The following is an 18,756-nucleotide window of genomic DNA, read 5'->3' on the forward strand; positions in this document are numbered from 1 at the left end:
GGTACATTGTAGACTCTCAAAATTGACATAAATAAAGGACTTATGATTGATTTATTTTACTTTAACAAATACTTATAAAACACCAGACATTCTAAATGCTTTTAAAAATTTACCTCATTTAATTTTACTAAAAGCCTGCAAAGCATAGGACAATCAGTAATCTCAGTTTACAGAGATGAGGAAAGCTGAGTTTAGTCAGATTCAAGCCCTGGAAACCTGGCTTGACCCTTGGTAACCCTGCTGTCACCTCCCCAGTCCAGCTGCCTGGACTTGCATACATATCTGGGTCAGTGAAAACCATAGGAATTGCTCAAGTTGTCCAATGGAGGGATGTGTCTCATAAATGCAAAGGAGATTGGCTAAAAGAAAATCTGAAGATGTATTGAATATCCAAAAACAAACAAACAATCAAAAGAAAAAAAAAAAAAAAAAAGATCTGAACAACCAAACAAAGCCCAACCTAATTACTCATGTGTTTGGGAACAATGGCCAAGCAGAGGATCTGTGATATAGTAGGGACCTGAGATGATGGTTGGAGAGCTGCTGGTGGGGTGTCCTCTTAATCACCTTTTTAGTATGCTTCAGATAAGGTGTTGACATTAGGGTTAAGATGATAATGAAAGGCATGATTCCCTCATGTACGTAGATGACTGTTTGACCCATGTGATCCTACAATATGTACGATCAGAAAAATGAGAAATTATACTCCATTTATGTATGACTTATTGAAATGCATAAATGTATTCTACTGTCATGTATAACTAATTAGAACCAATACAAAAATTAAAAAAATAAATGTAATGAAATTAAAAATAAGAAAAAAAATTGTGCATTGGAAAAAGAAATTATGGAGTCAAGTTCCCAAGCTGTGTAGGGAGGGTGGTTAATGTATGGTCCAGGCATATTAACTACTCGTTCCCTCACTGGATGACAGTGTGGTCCCCTCCTCAATCCCCCTGCTCTTGCGGGCACCTGATGCCCCTTATCAGAGGAAAGGGACAGTCCTTGCTCATTAAAGGAGTGCTTATTGTAACTGCACAGTGCTTTCTGTCCGCTCAAGGCACCCAGGTCCTGATTCAAACCATACATGTTGCTCACCAAGAGTGGAGAGGGCACGGAGGTATCAGGGACAGGGACAAGGTCAGCCAAATCATGCTTGTTGTGACCCCATGTTTCTCACCACCCCTTTGTATCCTGGGTCCACTATCATTGTCACTCAAGCTACTCACTCTTTACCATCTCCTGACAGTAACAGATTTGCTATTTCTTCCTGGAGAATGTTCCATTGAGATTCCTTTGTTTACACTGGTGTCTAGTTCTGCACATGGTCACAGTTGCCTATGTGTCAGTCTGATTGATTGCTTGATGATGTTTCCAGGTTCCTCGAGACAAGAGGTTGCTGTCTGTCAGCAAAACAAGTGACAATCAAGAAGACCAGGATAAAAGGTATGATGGGTGTAAAGGAATGTACTGGGACCCCAGAACATCTCCTTTTCTGCCTTTTTTGAAAAAAGTTGTATTCAATTAATACATTTTGTTTTGGAGAGGTAATGGGGTCAAAAAGCTTTGCCCTTCTCTGCCTGTTGGAGTTTGGACCCAAACTGAAGCTCTCACTAGGGAAAAAGAAAATTCCATTTTTTTGGTTGTGCATCCAGAAGGTCATGAGCAAGCTCTTCAGATGAGGAGCCTGCCAAAGAGGCTTAGAATCCTGAGAACATGCTGGCAGGGGAGCCCACTTCCGGTGTTAACATTTCTCATGGATCCCACAGCTCCTTAACTGCTCCAGGCCTGGAGGGAGTGAGAACAGGAGAATCTCTCTTGCTGAGGGAGGTGGAGGGTCAGGAGTGCCCTTAGGGTGCAAGGGTGGGAGAGTTGTTAAGAGATCATTATGTCATTCTCCTCTTCTGCCCCTTTGAATTAAGAACCAGGTGACAACCAGGACACAGATAAATTGAGATTTAAAAGGGGGAAAATGCCAACAAATTTATGTCTAATGAAACCAACTGGAGCATGTGACTTGGAATCTGTGGCCCATAAATATTCAGTCCTGACTTAGGTAACTGCAGCAGGACTTCACACTCTGTGATATAGCAGGGTCCTGCCTCTTGGGTCAGGATGATTCAAACAAAAAGAGGGGACCACCCTTCAGCTACTTCCCTTCAAATTGCCCATCAAGTATATCCTTTCCTCTGCAGTGGGATGGAAAGAAGTCACAGGGGTTTTCTCTAGGAGGTTCTTTCACATGGAAATATGAAGCCAGGAAAAAGTAAAATCCCCAGCCGGCGCTTATGGGAGAATCTTACCTGGCCTGGATAGGAACTGCTATGACATTACGATCTTGCTCTATGCCTAGCAGCAGAGGTCACTCTGCTCCCTGGCAGCCCTGGCTCTGCAGCCCCTGTTTGTAACCCACCCCCAGCAGATCCCACTGTCTGTGCCTGATTTACTCTTCTCCTAGGGGTTTTCTGAAGCTCTGGGTTGCCCTGAGGGACCTCACTGGCAGGAAGGATGATGGGAAACTAGAGGTGACACTTTTCAGGTCTTGTGACATTTCCTCATACAGCTGGTTTTATTGAGCTAATGACTCATGCTGCCTGCTAAACCTAGACTAGTAATTACAATGGGGTCAGGGCGAAATGAGCCTAGGCTGTGTGCTCTGTCTTCATGATACGTCAGAGGCAAGAGAAGTCATTTTTATTAAGGCAGATTTTAGAACAACATTTCAACGTGAAAGCACTTGTATTTCAGCAATTATTTTTGTGATTTCCATGAAGCACCTAAAAAAAAAAAAAACAAAAAAAAAAAAAACAAAAAAAAAACCTGGCAATGAGATACAGAAAAACCACCTTGTATAGAATAATTATGACTTAGCAGACTTCTCATTGAATGTAATTTGGAAGGATATCATTTTGGTCTGCAGTGTGTTCATGAATTAAGGTGCCATGTGTTAACATGATATCATTACAACTGTTTGTATACAGAAGTTGCTACTTGGGGAAAATAACAGACTCTCAATGACACAATCCAATTTTTTATAAAGTATATTTAGTGCACCATTCTTTGCATGGCATTTTTCTTACAGTGGTTCGATTCTAGGTTCTATTGTAAGTAAGTTGGTATCTCACAATAATTCTTTTGTTCTAATTGTCTACTTCTTGGATGGATGTCTTTCTAAAAGTTTCTGACATCAACTTCTGAAGTTAATTTTAACAGAGGCATAGACCCACATCACAATGGTGCCTGAGTCGATTATTTCTTGGTGATATGGTAATAGCAATTCAGCTAGATGTATACAACTCTATAGTTTGCTTATTTATCTGTTAATAAGAACACCAGAAGGTATTTTGACTTGTGTTCTTTGTTTAAAATTCGTGTTTTACATGAAACAAAGAATTGAAAAATCTGGCTTGAAATAGACTATAAAGAAGTTTGACTATTTTGGCCAAGCCAATAATACTGTGCTATGAAAAGTCCAGAGTGGAAAGTGGAATTGCCTTGGCAGCCAATCAATATAGACAAACCTTTCTACACTCAACCTGCAGGACTTATCAAGAAGTATTGGCTTTTCCTCCACTAAAGGAGTCTAGTGAATTCTAGGTTACAATTTAACTGATGAAGGAATGCCCAGGGGCCCTTACTGTGTTCATGATGTTGGGGCCCGCTCAGGGTGGTCTTGTTATGGCAATACTTTTTTCTATTTTTTTAAACACTGATTTTATCATGGGTTTCTTTTTTAAAGGAACATCTATTAACATTCCATGCAATGTTCTAAACAATGAGGCTTAGTCGGTGCTAATGTAATTGGGTGGTCTGGCTTTTGGCACTATCCTCCTAACCGGATTCAGATGAAACATAATTTCTAAATCTTCACTGTGTCTTATACGTGATTTGATCCATTGATTTGACCATGACCAGCAGGTTATTGCTAAAAGCCAGAAAGTCTGTATGAGTCCTAGAATTATTATTATTGTTTCTATAGAACTATGACAGACTTAGAGATGGTTAGCTGTTTTTCTGTTGGCTTTGTTCATGGGGACCCATTCTTTCCTCAAACTTCACTTTGAAGTTTTATTTGAAAAGTTAAAGCTAAAAACAGGAAGCCTTGCTTGATAGGTGAGCTCAGAGGCTATTGGACTTCTTCTTATAGTTAGGAGCCAGGAGAGCCCAATTTTTGGAAGGCAAAATTTTATTCAAGTATTTCTCTCAATAAGAGGTACTAATCAGCCCCAGAAAGTAACATATTAGATGAAAAACAAAAACAAAAACATCCCAGATAATCTAAAACAAGGATTCATGGAAAATGTGTATTTATCTCCATAATACCTCTTCCAATTTTACTGAACAACAGAGGGATCTTGCTAGTAAAATCATTTTTCTATCACTAGTTATCTTCCATTTATATGTTGCTCTTTGCTTCTGCTCTCTCCAGGAATTTTTTAGTCTAAATGAAAGTATTTCATTCTAATCTGCCAAGAATTAATTTTCTAAACCCTCTCCTTTCTCTCTACCAGCCAAGAGGTCAGCGATCTTGTTATCCATAAGCCCAGTTATAGTACTTCCTTAAGCTCCAAATGTAACTCAATGCTAACCTTGTCTATCCATGTACTCAAGCAAATTTTCAATTTGGGAAAGATACTTTAATGATAAATTCTTATTTCTCTTTTCCTTTAAGAATGGTGCAAAATGTCCCTCCTACCACCCTTCAAATTACCATGCTTATCCTGTTATTCATTTTCTTTCTCTCTTTTTTATATTTAAAAACTTTGATAGTTTTCAGCCACATACAAAAGTGCAGAGGACAGTACAATGAAGTCCCCAAATGCTCATTCTATCTTCCAACTCATAATGATAAATTTTCATCACATCACCTTGGTCTCCATCATTCCCCCCTTTCCCTTTCTTCCTTTTTAATCACGACACCGTGGCTTTTTACTTCGAACCTTTCCTGATTTAGACCTCCAAAGACAAGGATATTTTATTACGTAAGTACAAAATCATTATCACAACCAATTAACTTAATGATACTTTGTTAATATTGTCAAGTTCCTCATCCACATTAATCTCCTCAAAAGTCCCACTGCCTCCTATGTGCCTCTTCAGTTTGTTCAAGTCAGGATCCAAACACAGTCACTCATCATATTTGATTGTTAGGCTTTTTGGTTCTTTTTGTTTTAAAACAATCAGTCCTCCTTTCTCCTTGATTTTTTTGGTTTGTTTGTTTGTTTTTTGTTGTTTGTTCTTTTTGTGTGTGCCTTTGACTGGTTGACAAATTTAGGTCAGTAAGTTGTGCTACATTCTAGTTGTTGTTTTTTTTTTTTTTTTTTTGGCTTTTTTTTTGTTTTTTGTTTTTTTGTTTTTTTGTTTTTTGATTTTTTAAATCATTCTTCCAGCCCCTATATCCCTGAGAGCTGGCAGTTAGGTCTAAAGGCATGATCAGATTCAGGGTCAACCCTATTTTTGGATAGTAGTGTTCTACAATGGGATTGAGCAGTTGACATTCCATGATACCAGGCATGCACATGGCTAGTTGTCCTACTTCTAGTGATGCAAAGATCCTTTGCATTCCATTGTGAGGTGCCCTGTCAACCATTCCCCCTAATGGCATTAGCATCCTCGAATGGCTGCCTGCATTGGGTATTTTATTAAGAGTTGCAAAGTGGTAACTTTTCTAATTCTATCACATTGCGGGGGTGGGTCTGTGCACACAGAAACTGTCTTGGCACCAGTGAAGCTCAGAGTAATTTGAGTGGAGGAGAAAACCGAGTGCAGGTCCTAAAGACTGTTCCAGTGAACCTTTCCCTAAATCAAGAGCACCTGGAGAATTCAAAGCGGGAACAGTACAGTGTCAACATCGCTGAGAGCCCCGCCATCATCCCGGTGTCAGGAATCACCGTGGTCAAGGCTGAGGATTTCACGCCGGTGTTCATGACCCAGCCTGGGCACTACACCCGGGGAGACGGGGAGGAGCAGCGCGTGGTTATCTTTGAACAGACTCAGTACGACCTGCCCTCCATAGCCACCCACAGCACCTATCTCAAGGACGACCAGCGCAGCACCCCGGACAGCACCTACAGTGAGGGCTTCAAAGACGGCACCACCGAGGTGAGCGCGGCCGCGGGCGGGTCTGTGTCCTCTGTTCTATTTTTAAGTGGATTAAATGAATGGAACTGTGAACTCCGGTGTTTTTATGTGTTTGTTGGCATTCCGGTCTTCTTTCTAGCTGTGTGGATGTTTGCGGAATATTTCCATTTTTCTTGACTCTTAAATGACAGTTTCTTTTAGTTTTAGTCTTAAAATTAAATATTTTTGAGGAATTAAGAAATGTCCTAGCCAGGCTTGGTGGTGCACGCCTGTAATCACTGTGGCTTTGTAGGTTGAAGCAGAAAGATCTTGGGTTCAAAGCCAGCTTCAGCAACAGCCAGCCTCTAAGCAACTCAGTGAGACCCAGTCTCTAAATAAAATACAAAAAAGGGCTGGGGATGTGGCTCAGTGGTTGGGTGCCCCAGGGTTCAATCCCTACCAAAAAGAAAAAAGAAATGTTCTTGTTTGGTAAAGTTTCCACCTTGACCTCTTCTAGTTGTAACCTCCCAAATGGTAAGTGGTAGGTAGCTAATGATGTTCCCTGTCAATTCTTTTTTTTTTTTTTTTTTAAACAATGTCATTCTTTAAAACCTTGTTGGATTGAATATTCAAGAACAGGTGTGCTATCAAGAATCCTGTACATGTGCATGCACTTTGTATTTTACAGTTAGAGACTACATATTCTCAGGTGCACATAGAATGAACAGGAACAATTATCTTTGCTTGCTTGCTTGTTTAAGTTCACAAGTTCCAAGTGCTGACTTTGAGAAATTTGGTTTGTATGCAGTTGTGCAGACAGCTTAAAAATCATCACATAGAAAGTTCCTTTACCTAAAAGTTCCCTTGAACCCCCTTGTACTTAATTAAGCCCTCCCCCCTCCCTCCCTTGGCTCTTGGCAAGTGCTAATCTGCCCTTTGTTACCATATCGTTGCCTTTTCTAAAATTTCATGTAAATAGAATGATAGAATGTATGTATAGTCTTCTATGTTGTCTTCTTTCACTTAGCATATTTTTAAGGTTCACTTATGTTGTTTCTTATATCAGTTTTTTTAGATTGCTGAGTAATATTCCATGGTAATTGCATATTGCAGTTACTGACATGACAGTTGATGGATTTTTGGTTGCATGTAGTTTTGGGCTATTATGAATAATGCTGCTATGGACATTTACGTGTATGTTTTGCTTTATTTTATTTTATTTGGTAGTAGGGATTGAACCCAGGGGTACTTAACCACTGAGCCACATCCTCAGCCTTTTTTTGTATTCTAGAGACAGGGTCTCAGTGAGTTGCCTAGGGCCTCACTAAGTTGCTAAGGCTGGCTTTGAACTCGATATTCCCACCTCAGCCTCCCAAGCCACAGGAATTACAGGTGTGCACCACTGTGCATGGCTTCATGTATATGTTTTAATGTGGACAGAGGCCTTCATTTCTCATGAGCAAATACCTAGGGCTGGAATTGCCACATTGGTCATGTGGTAAATGCATGTTTAAGTTTACAAGGGACACAGTCCTTCAAAGTGGTGGTACCGTTTTCATTCTCATCTACAATGTATGAAGATGCCTGTCTTCCACACTCTTTCTAAAACTTGGTATAGTCACTCTTTCTAACGACAGCAATTTTAGTGTCTCATTTTGATTTGAGTCTGCATTCTCTGATTTCTGGTGATGCTGAGCTGTTTCATACACTTATTTGGCCTTCCCTGCAACTTCTTTTGTGAACTATTTCTTCAAATCCTTTGTCCAATTTTCAAATAGGGTTATTTGTGTATCTTTCATTAGGTTGTAAGAGTTCTTTAAGTGAATATAAGCTCCTTATCATTTTGTTTTGCATCCTGTGTCTCTTTGTTTTCTGAATTGTCTTTCAAAGAGTAACAATTTTTAATCTGATGAAGCTTACTTTGTCAATTTTTTCTTTCATCATTTATGTTTTTGGATATTGTTTAAGAAGTCTTTCCCTAACCCAATGTTACAATGATTTTCTCTTGTGTTTTTTTCCCTCAGACACCTAATACTTTACCTCTTACAAGTAGGTTTCTGGTCCATGCTGAGATAATTTTTTATATTTGATATTAACTAAGGATTGAGGTCTGTTTCCCCACACTCTGATTACCAGTAGTTCCAACACCCTTCATTGAAAAATGATCTTGCATCCATTTAATGGCCTTGAGATCTTCTCAGAATATCTGTTCATGATATAATTGTGGGCCATCTCTCCAATTTTTGACCTAGAATATGTAATGCATACTCTTATTAGTTCATCAGCTTCTCTGCCTTTCAGGTACAGTGCCTCTGGGTTTGAGATGATAGTCATTGGCTTCCCAATTTTAAAGACAATGGCAGAAGGGGGAAAATGGGTGTTTTTTGATTTCCTAAAGAGGAGAAGCGTGGTGGCAGCATGCCAGATATCTTCAGTTGGATACCTGTTTGGGACAAAAATGTATAGCTATTTGTGTTTGAGATTTCATTGCTAAATAATACCATTAAAAAATAATAAACACTTGGTAAGCACTTGCCCTGTGCTAGGCATCCATCTTCATCTGTTTTGTGCTGTGATAACAATTTCCAAGACTGGGGGATTCACAGTGAACAGAAATGCCTTTGGCAAGCTGTTCTGGAGATCAAGAAGTTCAAGATCAAGGAAAGATCAAAGGGCCACATCTGCTGAAGGCCTCCTCCTGCATCATCCCATGGCAGAAGGGCAAAAGGACAAAAGATACACTCATGTGACAGAGTGCCAAATTTGCTTTTATAACAAACCCACTCTGTCAGTAAGAACCCACTTTCTCAGTAACAATCAACTGAGTGGCTTTAATCCCATCATGACAGCTACCCTCACAACCTATCACCTATTCAATATCCTGCCTCTCAACACTTTTGCATTGGGGTTAAGGTTTCAACACAGGCACTTTGAAGGACACATTGAAACCATAGCAGCATCAGTCTAAGCGATGTGTACTCATTAATCCTTGGGAAAGCCATCTGAGTATAGTCAAATCTTTTTTTCTTAATGAGGAAACCAGGGCATAGAGAACATGAGAAATGGTCATTTAGCAACAAGCGGGAGCAGTGGAACTTGACCCAAGCTGTGTGCTCTAGCACTGCCTCCTTGACTTTCACCTCTGCACTCTTAAAGAAGACTGTGGAACCTTCCAGTTCTCAGTGGTTCCATTGCTTAAGTCAGTGACTCGTCCAAATATTTGTTTAAAATCTGGGTTTCCTTTATCTGCGGCCATAGATAGTTCTTATCTTGCAGGAGGGGGGAAGAGGCTGAAAGGGTTGGCAAGCAGCAGTAGCTCTCTGCAGCACTGGCGGGAGCTAGTGCACCCAACCCTGCCACTCCTGGCACCAGTTATTTATGAGCACCTGCTGTATTCTCTGCAATCAGAGTGACCAGAGCCAGACATGAGAAATTCCCTGCCCATAGGAGGCTATCAGATTTCTTGGGGTTTGGTAGCTTTACAACTAAACTTTTATTGTCCTCCTAATAAAAAAGATAAAATGTCTTACAGTTAGCTTCCTGTTATAATGCTTAAAATAATTCTAAAATGTTTCTATTAACTGAGTAGGGGACCTTGTAGAGTCTTTGATATTATTGAATACTCAATTTGCCCCCAGCAGTCAGGGATGCTTCTGTAGGAAAAGCAAATACCTGAAACTACCACTCCATAATCCCAGGTGCGGTACGCGTTTCCTCAGCAGTGGGTTGCCACTGATGTGTTTTCTCACACATCCTAGAGACATTCGGTTAGTCTCAGAAGAGTGTGTGGACATGGTCCAATGTCAACCGAAACATCATACTATTTGGGGGATGTGATATCAGTTGTGTTTGTATTGTAGATAAAGAACCATGTGAAAGGAAGCTATTGTGTTTGGAGCTTTATTTTGGAGTCAATGAGAAAGCAAAGAAACTTGCCAAAAGCTAAATGTGAAGCTTTTGGGTTGAGCTGCTGTTCTTCTAGTCTTGGAGGTTGGAGTTTGTCTTGAAGGTTGTATTTCAGCCTGATGTAAGTTAAATCAGATGATCTGCTATGATCTTTCACCTTTTTATTTTTTGGTCTAAAATCTAGTACTTTTTAGGCAAACCAAGAACATACCTGGAACCCTTGTTGAAAGAGTGAATTTCATTTGCTGTTTGGGATGGATTCCTTTGTGTGTTTATGTAGCAGGAGAGAAGGGAGCAGTTTGGACTGGATCCTGTCCAGATGTGGGGGCCCTCAGAAACCTGGTATCTCAGTAATCATCATTCCAGAAATAGGATGATCAAAGTGGGACTGAGACTGTCTTTACAAAGACGTCTGAAATCGCTTAGGGAAGAGGATGCTACCTGCTCTAGTAGCTGTGCCATCATGTCCCAGGCTTCTGCTGGAGACTGCTAATCTGCTGCCTTGTCTGCGATCCACTGGAAGTACTGAGCTCTCTTGGGACTCTCCAGATTGATTGTCAGTAGTGCTAATTTTCACCTTCTCAGTTGTGTGCTCTTCTTGCTGCTCTTCTTGTTGAAAACACTGTTGCTTTTCTTCAGAGCTTGCACACAGTTTGTAATGTTTTTGATGTCTTAGAAAGAGATACTTGGAAAAACAAAAGGTCACAGTGTGACCGTGTATGTGTGTGACCAACCTAGTGCTTTTCCACCAATGTTCTATTATTTCACTTTAGGATCAAGAGTTAGGGTTTTGGAGCATATACTTTCGAAAATGTTCTAAAATATAGCCAAGTGCATCCTATTTGTACCATGTGTATAACCAAACACTTCTGAACCCAAGCTGCTTCTTGTATAATACTAGGCTTAGAGTTTCCTCCAAAACCTAATCTTAAAATATGATTAATGAAGATCCTTAGAGAAGGGAATTGACCGTGGTCAAGCTATTACCACTTACTAGTGCTTAATACACATACATAGTGCTCACTGTGTACCAATCACTTTTAGTAATATTTGTTAACCTGTTTAGTCCCTCTAATTAGTATCCATAGGCACTTAATAGAGAAAATACCAAGTTTGCTTCATTTTTTATGAGTATCAGGTAAGAGAGCTAGAACTTGACCCTGGGCAGTCTCGCTCTAGAACCTGTGCTTCTGACCACCCTCCTACATTGCTATGCTAATGTGACCTCTGTGTAATTAAAACTCCACAAATTCAGAGTTTGTGGCATTTGTAATAGATGGTAGAGAAAATAAAAAATAAAAGAGATATTTTATATGTTTGAAAAAATAGTTTCTAAACTGTGAATGATTTGGGAACTCCTGTGGACATGTGAATAACATACAAAGCCCAAGTGTATCTTCTGTTGAGTGTAGTCCTCAAGGTGAAGGCAGTATGTGAACTCTGTAAAGAGGTAGAAATTATTTTTGTCATTTGAAAACAAAATGCCCCAAATATACAACTTTCCTTTCTAAGGAGCAGCTAAAACAGAATATGCTTCCCATTTTTTTCCCACCTAATTGTTTTATTTTATGACTTAAATTTCGCAGAAATTTCGGAGTGCTTCGGTTGGGGCTGAGGAGTACATGTATGACCAGACATCAGGGTAGGTGAACCAGGAGCTGCACCTTCATCGAAGACCCTTTAAATGTTCCTCTCGGTTATACTTTTGAACGATATTGTCTTTGTGTACTTTCATAGAGCCATCTGATTTCCTTTGTCTTCCAGTCTTTGCTCTATGCAAATGAGCTTTTACATCATTATTTCCAGTCTTGACAAATCACCTTCTAAAATACGGAAATGCATAGATAGTTTGTGTGTTAGAAATCCAGAGCACGGTGTGATTGGCTCTCAGGTCAGCCAATAGCATTGACCTCCCAGTCACTTGGCCTGGTTTATTTTCTGCTGCTACCTTGTCAGATGGCATAAACAGGTCTCTTAGATACTCCTGAGCTATGGAAGGAGGAAGGTGGGCTGGATCCTGAGTTCTTATCCTATGTTCTGGACAACCTTGGTGGACACAAACCTCTGCAATTAAATTAAAAATTATTTATATTCGTATATGACTGTTTCTGGGAAGAGTTCCCAGCTTTCTTCATATGTTAAAAGCAATCTTTGACCTCGTTAGCTAGGTGACCAGTAGCTTGTAACCAGGTCTAAAATTTATTATTTTATGGTACTGTATCAAAATTGCTTTTTTGAGCAAAATAGCACTGCAATTGGTTCTGTTGTGATTGATTTATTTCCCACCTGTTCTAAGACACATTTGGAATTTGCTTAGCTCATTGGCTTAAGCCTCAGATTTTTATCATGTAAGAGGAGTATTATTTTGCCCCTTAGAATTTTTTCTCATTATAAAAGTTAAAGTGCAACTCAAATAATCTTACAGAAGTATTTAACAGAGAAGGCAAAGTAGTTCCCCCTACTCCTTGTAAATAGGCCATTTTAAGAGAGAATTTGAGAATCACCTTTGCATCCAGTCTTTTAAAGACTATGAAATGAGAGGACTAAAAAAAAAATACCCAACAGAGAGGGTCAGATGATTCAGCAAATACAGTGTTTGTAACTGGATCATCACTGTGGCCCATCCTGCAGTGTAGCAGAAGTACTTCCTTCCTTCCTTTCTTCCTTCCTTCTTTTCTTTGGGGAGGTCAAACCCAGGCTTCACATGTGCCAGGTAGGTGTTCTACCTGGGAGCCATATCCCCAGTGCAGAAATAAATATTTCCATGTGAACATATTGAACAAAAAAGATGGTGGTCACATCTATTGTGTTCATTTTAAGCAATTAATATGTTCTTCAAAGTTGGGAAAAATTGGTATTTTTGTTTTGTAAATTATATCATTTAAACAATATTAAGGAAACTTTTGAAAAAGGATTTGTAAACTTTGCCTGTGATGAACTAGAGAGTACACATTTTGGATAAGCTACAGTCCTTCACACCCATTCATCCCTGCAGTTGTAGCATGGGAACAGTCTTATACAATGAATGTAGTCGTGTTCCAATAAAACTTTATTTATGCAAACAGATGGTAAGCAGTTTTCAGCCCTTGGATCATCATTTGAAAACCCCTGATTTAGAGCATCTTTATCATGCGTTCTTTTGCAAACTTCAGAACTAGAAACAGAAGGCAGAAAACACTCAATGTGAGAGAACTAGGTTCTCAGTTGAATGTTTGAGTTTTGAATTTTCACATTTTGAAATATTTTTAAATGAAATATGACTATTTGCAATATCTTAGCTAGATACAAAGAAGGTTAAACAACCTGAACTGAACAGAAGCATCCAGATTTTTGGCAAGTGGTTAGGATAAAAGTGGCAAATTCTATCAATTGTTGTTTCAGGCATCACCTGAATGCTAACTAAGATACACCAGAGGTTCTCTGCAACAAGCTTGCACAACTAGCCAAGCAGCCCTGGACTTTCTCCCCTTCTAAACCATCTGTTTTATGGAACACTATTAGAAATGTTGTATACATTGTACCAGCAATGACCTTTGGTCTGGTCTCATCTCTTTTGCCATATGCTGTATTTTGTCTTTATTTAAAATAGAGTAAACATTGGTTAATATTCATACAAGATGCTATTGATGTGAAACCAGTCAGAAATGTAGAAATGTCCAAGGGAGCACATCTGACAATTGTTTTCTGTTCACAGCGGCACATTTCAATACACCCTGGAAGCCACCAAATCTCTCCGTCAGAAGCAGGGGGAGGGCCCCATGACCTACCTCAACAAAGGACAGTTCTATGCCATAACGCTCAGTGAGACCGGTGACAACAAATGCTTCCGACATCCCATCAGCAAAGTCAGGGTATGGACCACATTTCTCCAAATAGAGTACAGAGGGATCAGATGAATGGAATTGCTATCTCACAGCCTTGTGGGAACAGCTTGGGGAAAAAAATTCCAAAATAAATAATTCTAGAACAAATGTCAGAAAGTTGGAGCAAGAGAACTTATTTCTCATTTTAATCAATAACCAATGAGTCTTAGAGAAGGAACATGGTTGAACATGCTTTCTGACTGAGTCCAGGGACTTTTCCTTGCTTCATTACTGCCTAGATTGCTATGTGTTTTCAATTGAACTTAATTGCTTTCAATTGATCTTTCAATTGATCTTCACTTTTCAAAGTAACTGTAAATCAGGATATGTTTATAAATGAGAAGGAGCTAATGCCTGATATAAAGGAGCAAGAAATTAATTCTGAGTCCCTGGATCCTTTGCAACTTGGTTTAAAGGCTTTTTGCTGCCCAGAGCTTACTCAGAATTGAAGGGATGAGGCCTGATCCCCACCAGGAACAATCTGGTGGAATTTTCAGGTTCATGAGCATTAGTCCTATTTGTGGGAAATGAAACTGGAGCCCTAACTCCCTGCTCTGGAAGCCTGCCAGTTTCTGGCATGCTCACAATTGCCAAGAAGGGTAATCCCTGGCAATCCCTCTCTACTGAAAAGGAAAATTATAGCCAAGCTCTGAAAAGAGGCTAAAGGAATTTCCAGGTCTGTTGTAAGCTCCTGGGAACGCTAGGAGTGGAACAGTGTGGCATGCTGAGAGCACTATACAGGCCAAGCTTACTTCCAGCACACGTGGAGCCAAGGTCCCACACAAGGGCTGAGCTGATTGTAGGCCAGGATGCTGTGTGCATCAGGAGAATTTGAATGCTCCACCCATATGGTCAAAACCATGGTAGAGGATGTACCATGACAACAGCCACAAGTCGTATAATAACGAGAGTTCTTGAGTATCTTCCATGCGTTGCACATCTAGTAACTCACTCAAACTAACAACAACCCTATGACAAAGACACTACATTACCATAGTGTTACAGATAAGGAAACTTGGACTTTCAGAAGCTGGTAACTGGCCAAAGTTTCAGAAACCTAGGATGTATCCCAGGCCATCAGACTTCTGAGCCCACCTCTCTGAATCACAATAATATGCTGTGTTGAGCAACAAAGGTGGGTGAAAGGCAGAGAAATTTCATTCTGGTCCACTTCTGGATGGTTAACCTAGAATTTACACCCTATCCCTCACATATGGGTGTCTGAGAAGAATGTCTGGATACATTTGCTTTTCTTTTTAAAAGTCTTATAAATTCCAAGTAAGAATTTAATTATATACATCCTCTTAATGTCACCATCACCATCACCCTGAAAACTGGTGGGTGATTAGTATTCTAAGGCATGACACCATAATGGAGTACAGGAACTTTTCTAAGAATTCCACTTGTGGGAATCATGGAAGTATTTTAATATGAAAAAATATATTTCCTTTTGTTCTATTTTGGCTAAAATAAGAACCCCCTTCTTCTCTTAAGGACTTCACTCTAAAATTCTGAATCAAGGCACTTAAAGCTTGATGATAACAGTTTCAAACTGATTTCTTTTTTCTTTATCCTGGAAGAAATAAATTTTGATGCCAAGAATGCACCATTACTTATGCTAATTTAATCTTTTGCTAGGGAAAAAAATTACTTTAAATGTTATTTTTATTTTGGACCAGAAATAAACATGAGGAAGCCACATAGTAAACTTCTAAGTATATGTGAACACATTTGAGGAAGAACCAGGGGCTGGCTGAGCTCAGGGCTCACCATACAGTGAATGGCTTCCCCTGTGGTCACTAATCTATGCCTTTGAAGCTCTTGATGCTTGTGAGTTCAAATGATATGGACTCATAATTCTAAGCTAAGTTTTTCTAACAAGCACCTGCTGTCTTGTATAAAACGTGTTTACAGTCCACTAGGAATGAGCTGGATTTTGAGTTAACAGTCAGCCATCAGCATGAATTTGCTATTGTCATTTCCCAGGCTCCAGAGCCACAGTACTGAACAGCAGCATTATTCCTGACCTTGTTGAGTTCAAAGTCAATGGGAAGACATTGCCCTTGGCTGAATAATTAAGTAAATGATTTCAAATCAACAATAGTAGTAGTGTCAAACACTACAAAGGGCAAGTTTTGTTTCTTTGTGGCTCTAGGGATCAAACCTTGTATACACACAAGGCAAGTGCTTTACCACTGAGCTACATTCCCCAGCCCAAAGAAGTTCTTAAGGAAAGAGAGTCGATGAGATAGTCTTCTGAAATGTCAGAAAGTGTCTAAGAAGTACTTTGGATATGGAGTGAGAGAAGTATTCCTGACACCACAGTTTAAGTGTTTTGTTTGTTTTTTTTAGTACCATCTCTATTTCATTCATTCTTGGTACTATCTTCATTTCATAAATGACAGGGAATTTATGTGTATTTAATTTAATGAGGCTGCTTGTAGCTTAGAACCAAAAGAAGTTTTAGATTTTTATTTCTTCAAGATAAAATCAGTTTCTCAAACTCATTTTTGAAGTACATCTTCATTATATTAAATAGGTAATATTATTGCCCTTGGGCTTTGTGTGTGTGTGTGTGTGTGTGTGTGTGTGTTTGTTTTGGGGGATGTTTTGTTTTGTTTTGTTTTGGTACTGGGGATTGAACCCAGGGTGCTTAACCACTGAGCACTGAGTCACATTCCCCAGCCCTGTTTAAAAATATTTTATTTAGAGACAGGTTCTCTCTGAGTTGCTTAGGGCCTCGCTAAGTTACTGAGGCTGGTTTTGAACTTGAGATCCTCCTGCCTCAGCCTCCCAAGACTTTGGGACTCCAGGCATGTGCCACATGCCCAGCTGCCCTTGTATTTTTCAGCATGTGAAATACCTGTAGTTTAACTCTGTGCATCAATAGGGCTTCATCTTTCAGCATTCCCCTCATTTCCTTAGTATTTCTTTCCTTATCTGCCCTACTCCTGCCCAGACATTAAATTAGGCCAGAGGTGAATGTTGCTTCTTTACAAATGTTACCGAATTCTGTTTCAGGATACAAGATTCAGAAGTGTGTTTATTTATAATATAAGAAAAAGTGTTTTGGCATTCTGGCTGATCTAATGATGTAATCAGAATTGCTGTAGGATTCTCTTTTTTCCCTTTGTGTGCTTCTCATTTCCTACTTTTTTTTTTTTTTTTTTTTTTTTTTTTTTTTTTTTAAGTAGGCCCATTTTAAAACAAAACCATCAGTACAGCTGACCTCGTCTGGGCTTTTCTTGCTTAAGAAACATACCTGTGCTAGAACGGGGGACCCTCTGGGCAACAGGAGCACTGGGCAGAGAGTAATCTCCCCGTTCTCCCCTCTGCAGAGCGTGGTGATGGTGGTCTTCAGCGAAGACAAGAACCGAGACGAACAGCTGAAGTACTGGAAGTACTGGCACTCTCGGCAGCACACGGCAAAGCAGAGGGTCCTGGACATTGGTATGTTGCTCCTGCCCTCCTTGAGATCTTGATAAACTAAATGTTGTGATGCAAGGGGCCCAGGACAGGGATCACACCCTGCAGCTTCTGTGCCATGCCAGGCCCCAGCCTATGTGCCTCCCTCTGTTAGTACCCTTAGCACAGTCTGCCTTGGAAATTAAAGTAGGACTAAGCTAAGAGCCAAGAATTTCCCTCCCATGAAGGTTAACCATGGCATTATAATAAAAACAGAACATCAGATTTGTAAGAACCCCTTGGGTTTCTAAAACCTGTTCTCGTGCCACCCTTGTTTGAGCCTAAGGCAATCAGAGGTTAGATGAGGGCTCTAAGGCCCTTGGCAAAGTTGACATCACTGCACAGCAAGATGGAGGCTCTAGTGCTCTGCGCAGTGTTCCTCACACACCTCACACACCTAGTGCAAGTAGTACTTGGTGGTCAGGTTAATGACCACTGGAGACACCTTCTCTGCCAAGGAAAGAAGGAGTGTAGGTGCCAAGTCCATTGTCTGGGGGCTGTACACTCCTAAATGTGATGTCTGTTCTCGGGAGACCACGGCCCCCACAACAGTGCCATCGTCCACAGTCCATATAGAAAGGTAGAGCCCATGCCAAGAAGTTCAGTGGAAGGGATTCATTGCCAAGGTTGGAGAGGCTGAAGGCATAGTGAGGCAATCCAGCCATTACCTGTTGGGCTGGAGAATCAAAGAGAGGTGGTGGTGGGTGTTGGGGAGCCACCCAGCAGGAGCTGGGACCACAGAGGGAGCAGTTTTCCATTGGGAGGTGGAGCCACAGAGGAATCGCTGCCAGAGACACTCTCAGTGCCAACAGGGACAGAAGAATTGCCCTGGCCTTCCTTGTCTCCCAGGCTCCTGCCAGTGATCCTCCTGAACCAGATTTAACCCATAGCCAGAGGGCCCGTGACCTTAAAAAATGCAATTTTTAGAAATTGACTTCTGAGATACAGAGCCAAGGAGGGAAAGTCAAAGCATGGATTTCAAAGTCTTCAAAAATTATTGAACACACAGATAATCATGCAAGCATTTGTAAGTATTTTAACATTTTAGTTACATGCTGTTTCCATAAGAGAAAAAAAGCTTTTTTCATATTCCAGGCTTTATTGCCCCATTTTGTAGACCAAGAGGCTACGGTCCCATGAGTGTAGGCACAGAGAAGTTTTCCGTTGTGCTGGGCATCAGAAGGCATCCCGAGTGGCTAGAAGGATATTTGCTTCGATTTCTTGCACGATACAATGAAGGACTTTTCAGATCTTCCTCTCACTCTTACTGGGACCCCTTGACCAATGGCTGATGTTGGTTAGTGACTAGGTTAAGGTAAAACACTCAGCATAGAACATACTGAGACTAATTATTGGTTTGTCCTGCAGATGATTTAAGCCACTCCCACCTCTCATCAAATACGCGCGAGGGCGCACTCTCTCTCACACACACACGCCTGTGATAACTAGTCAAACATATTAA

The 18,756-nt window shown here is 40.3% G+C and overlaps 1 protein-coding gene across 4 annotated transcripts in view; it reads left to right on the plus strand.

Moving 5' to 3' along the window:
* Positions 1-18,756, plus strand: part of GRHL2 (grainyhead like transcription factor 2) — a 143,469-nt gene that overhangs the window by 49,264 nt on the left and 75,449 nt on the right. For all 4 annotated transcript variants that reach the window (XM_079106956.1, XM_079106954.1, XM_079106955.1 and 1 more), the window contains exons 3-7: positions 1,379-1,446; positions 5,709-6,102; positions 11,553-11,608; positions 13,661-13,817; positions 17,168-17,279. In XM_079106956.1, the coding sequence (XP_078963082.1) occupies positions 1,379-1,446; positions 5,709-6,102; positions 11,553-11,608; positions 13,661-13,817; positions 17,168-17,279 (787 nt within the window). The remainder of the gene's footprint in view (positions 1-1,378; positions 1,447-5,708; positions 6,103-11,552; positions 11,609-13,660; positions 13,818-17,167; positions 17,280-18,756) is intronic.

Source organism: Sciurus vulgaris (assembly GCF_902686455.1).
Source record: "Sciurus vulgaris genome assembly, chromosome: 1".
In the NCBI taxonomy this organism is placed as follows: Eukaryota; Metazoa; Chordata; class Mammalia; order Rodentia; family Sciuridae; genus Sciurus; species Sciurus vulgaris.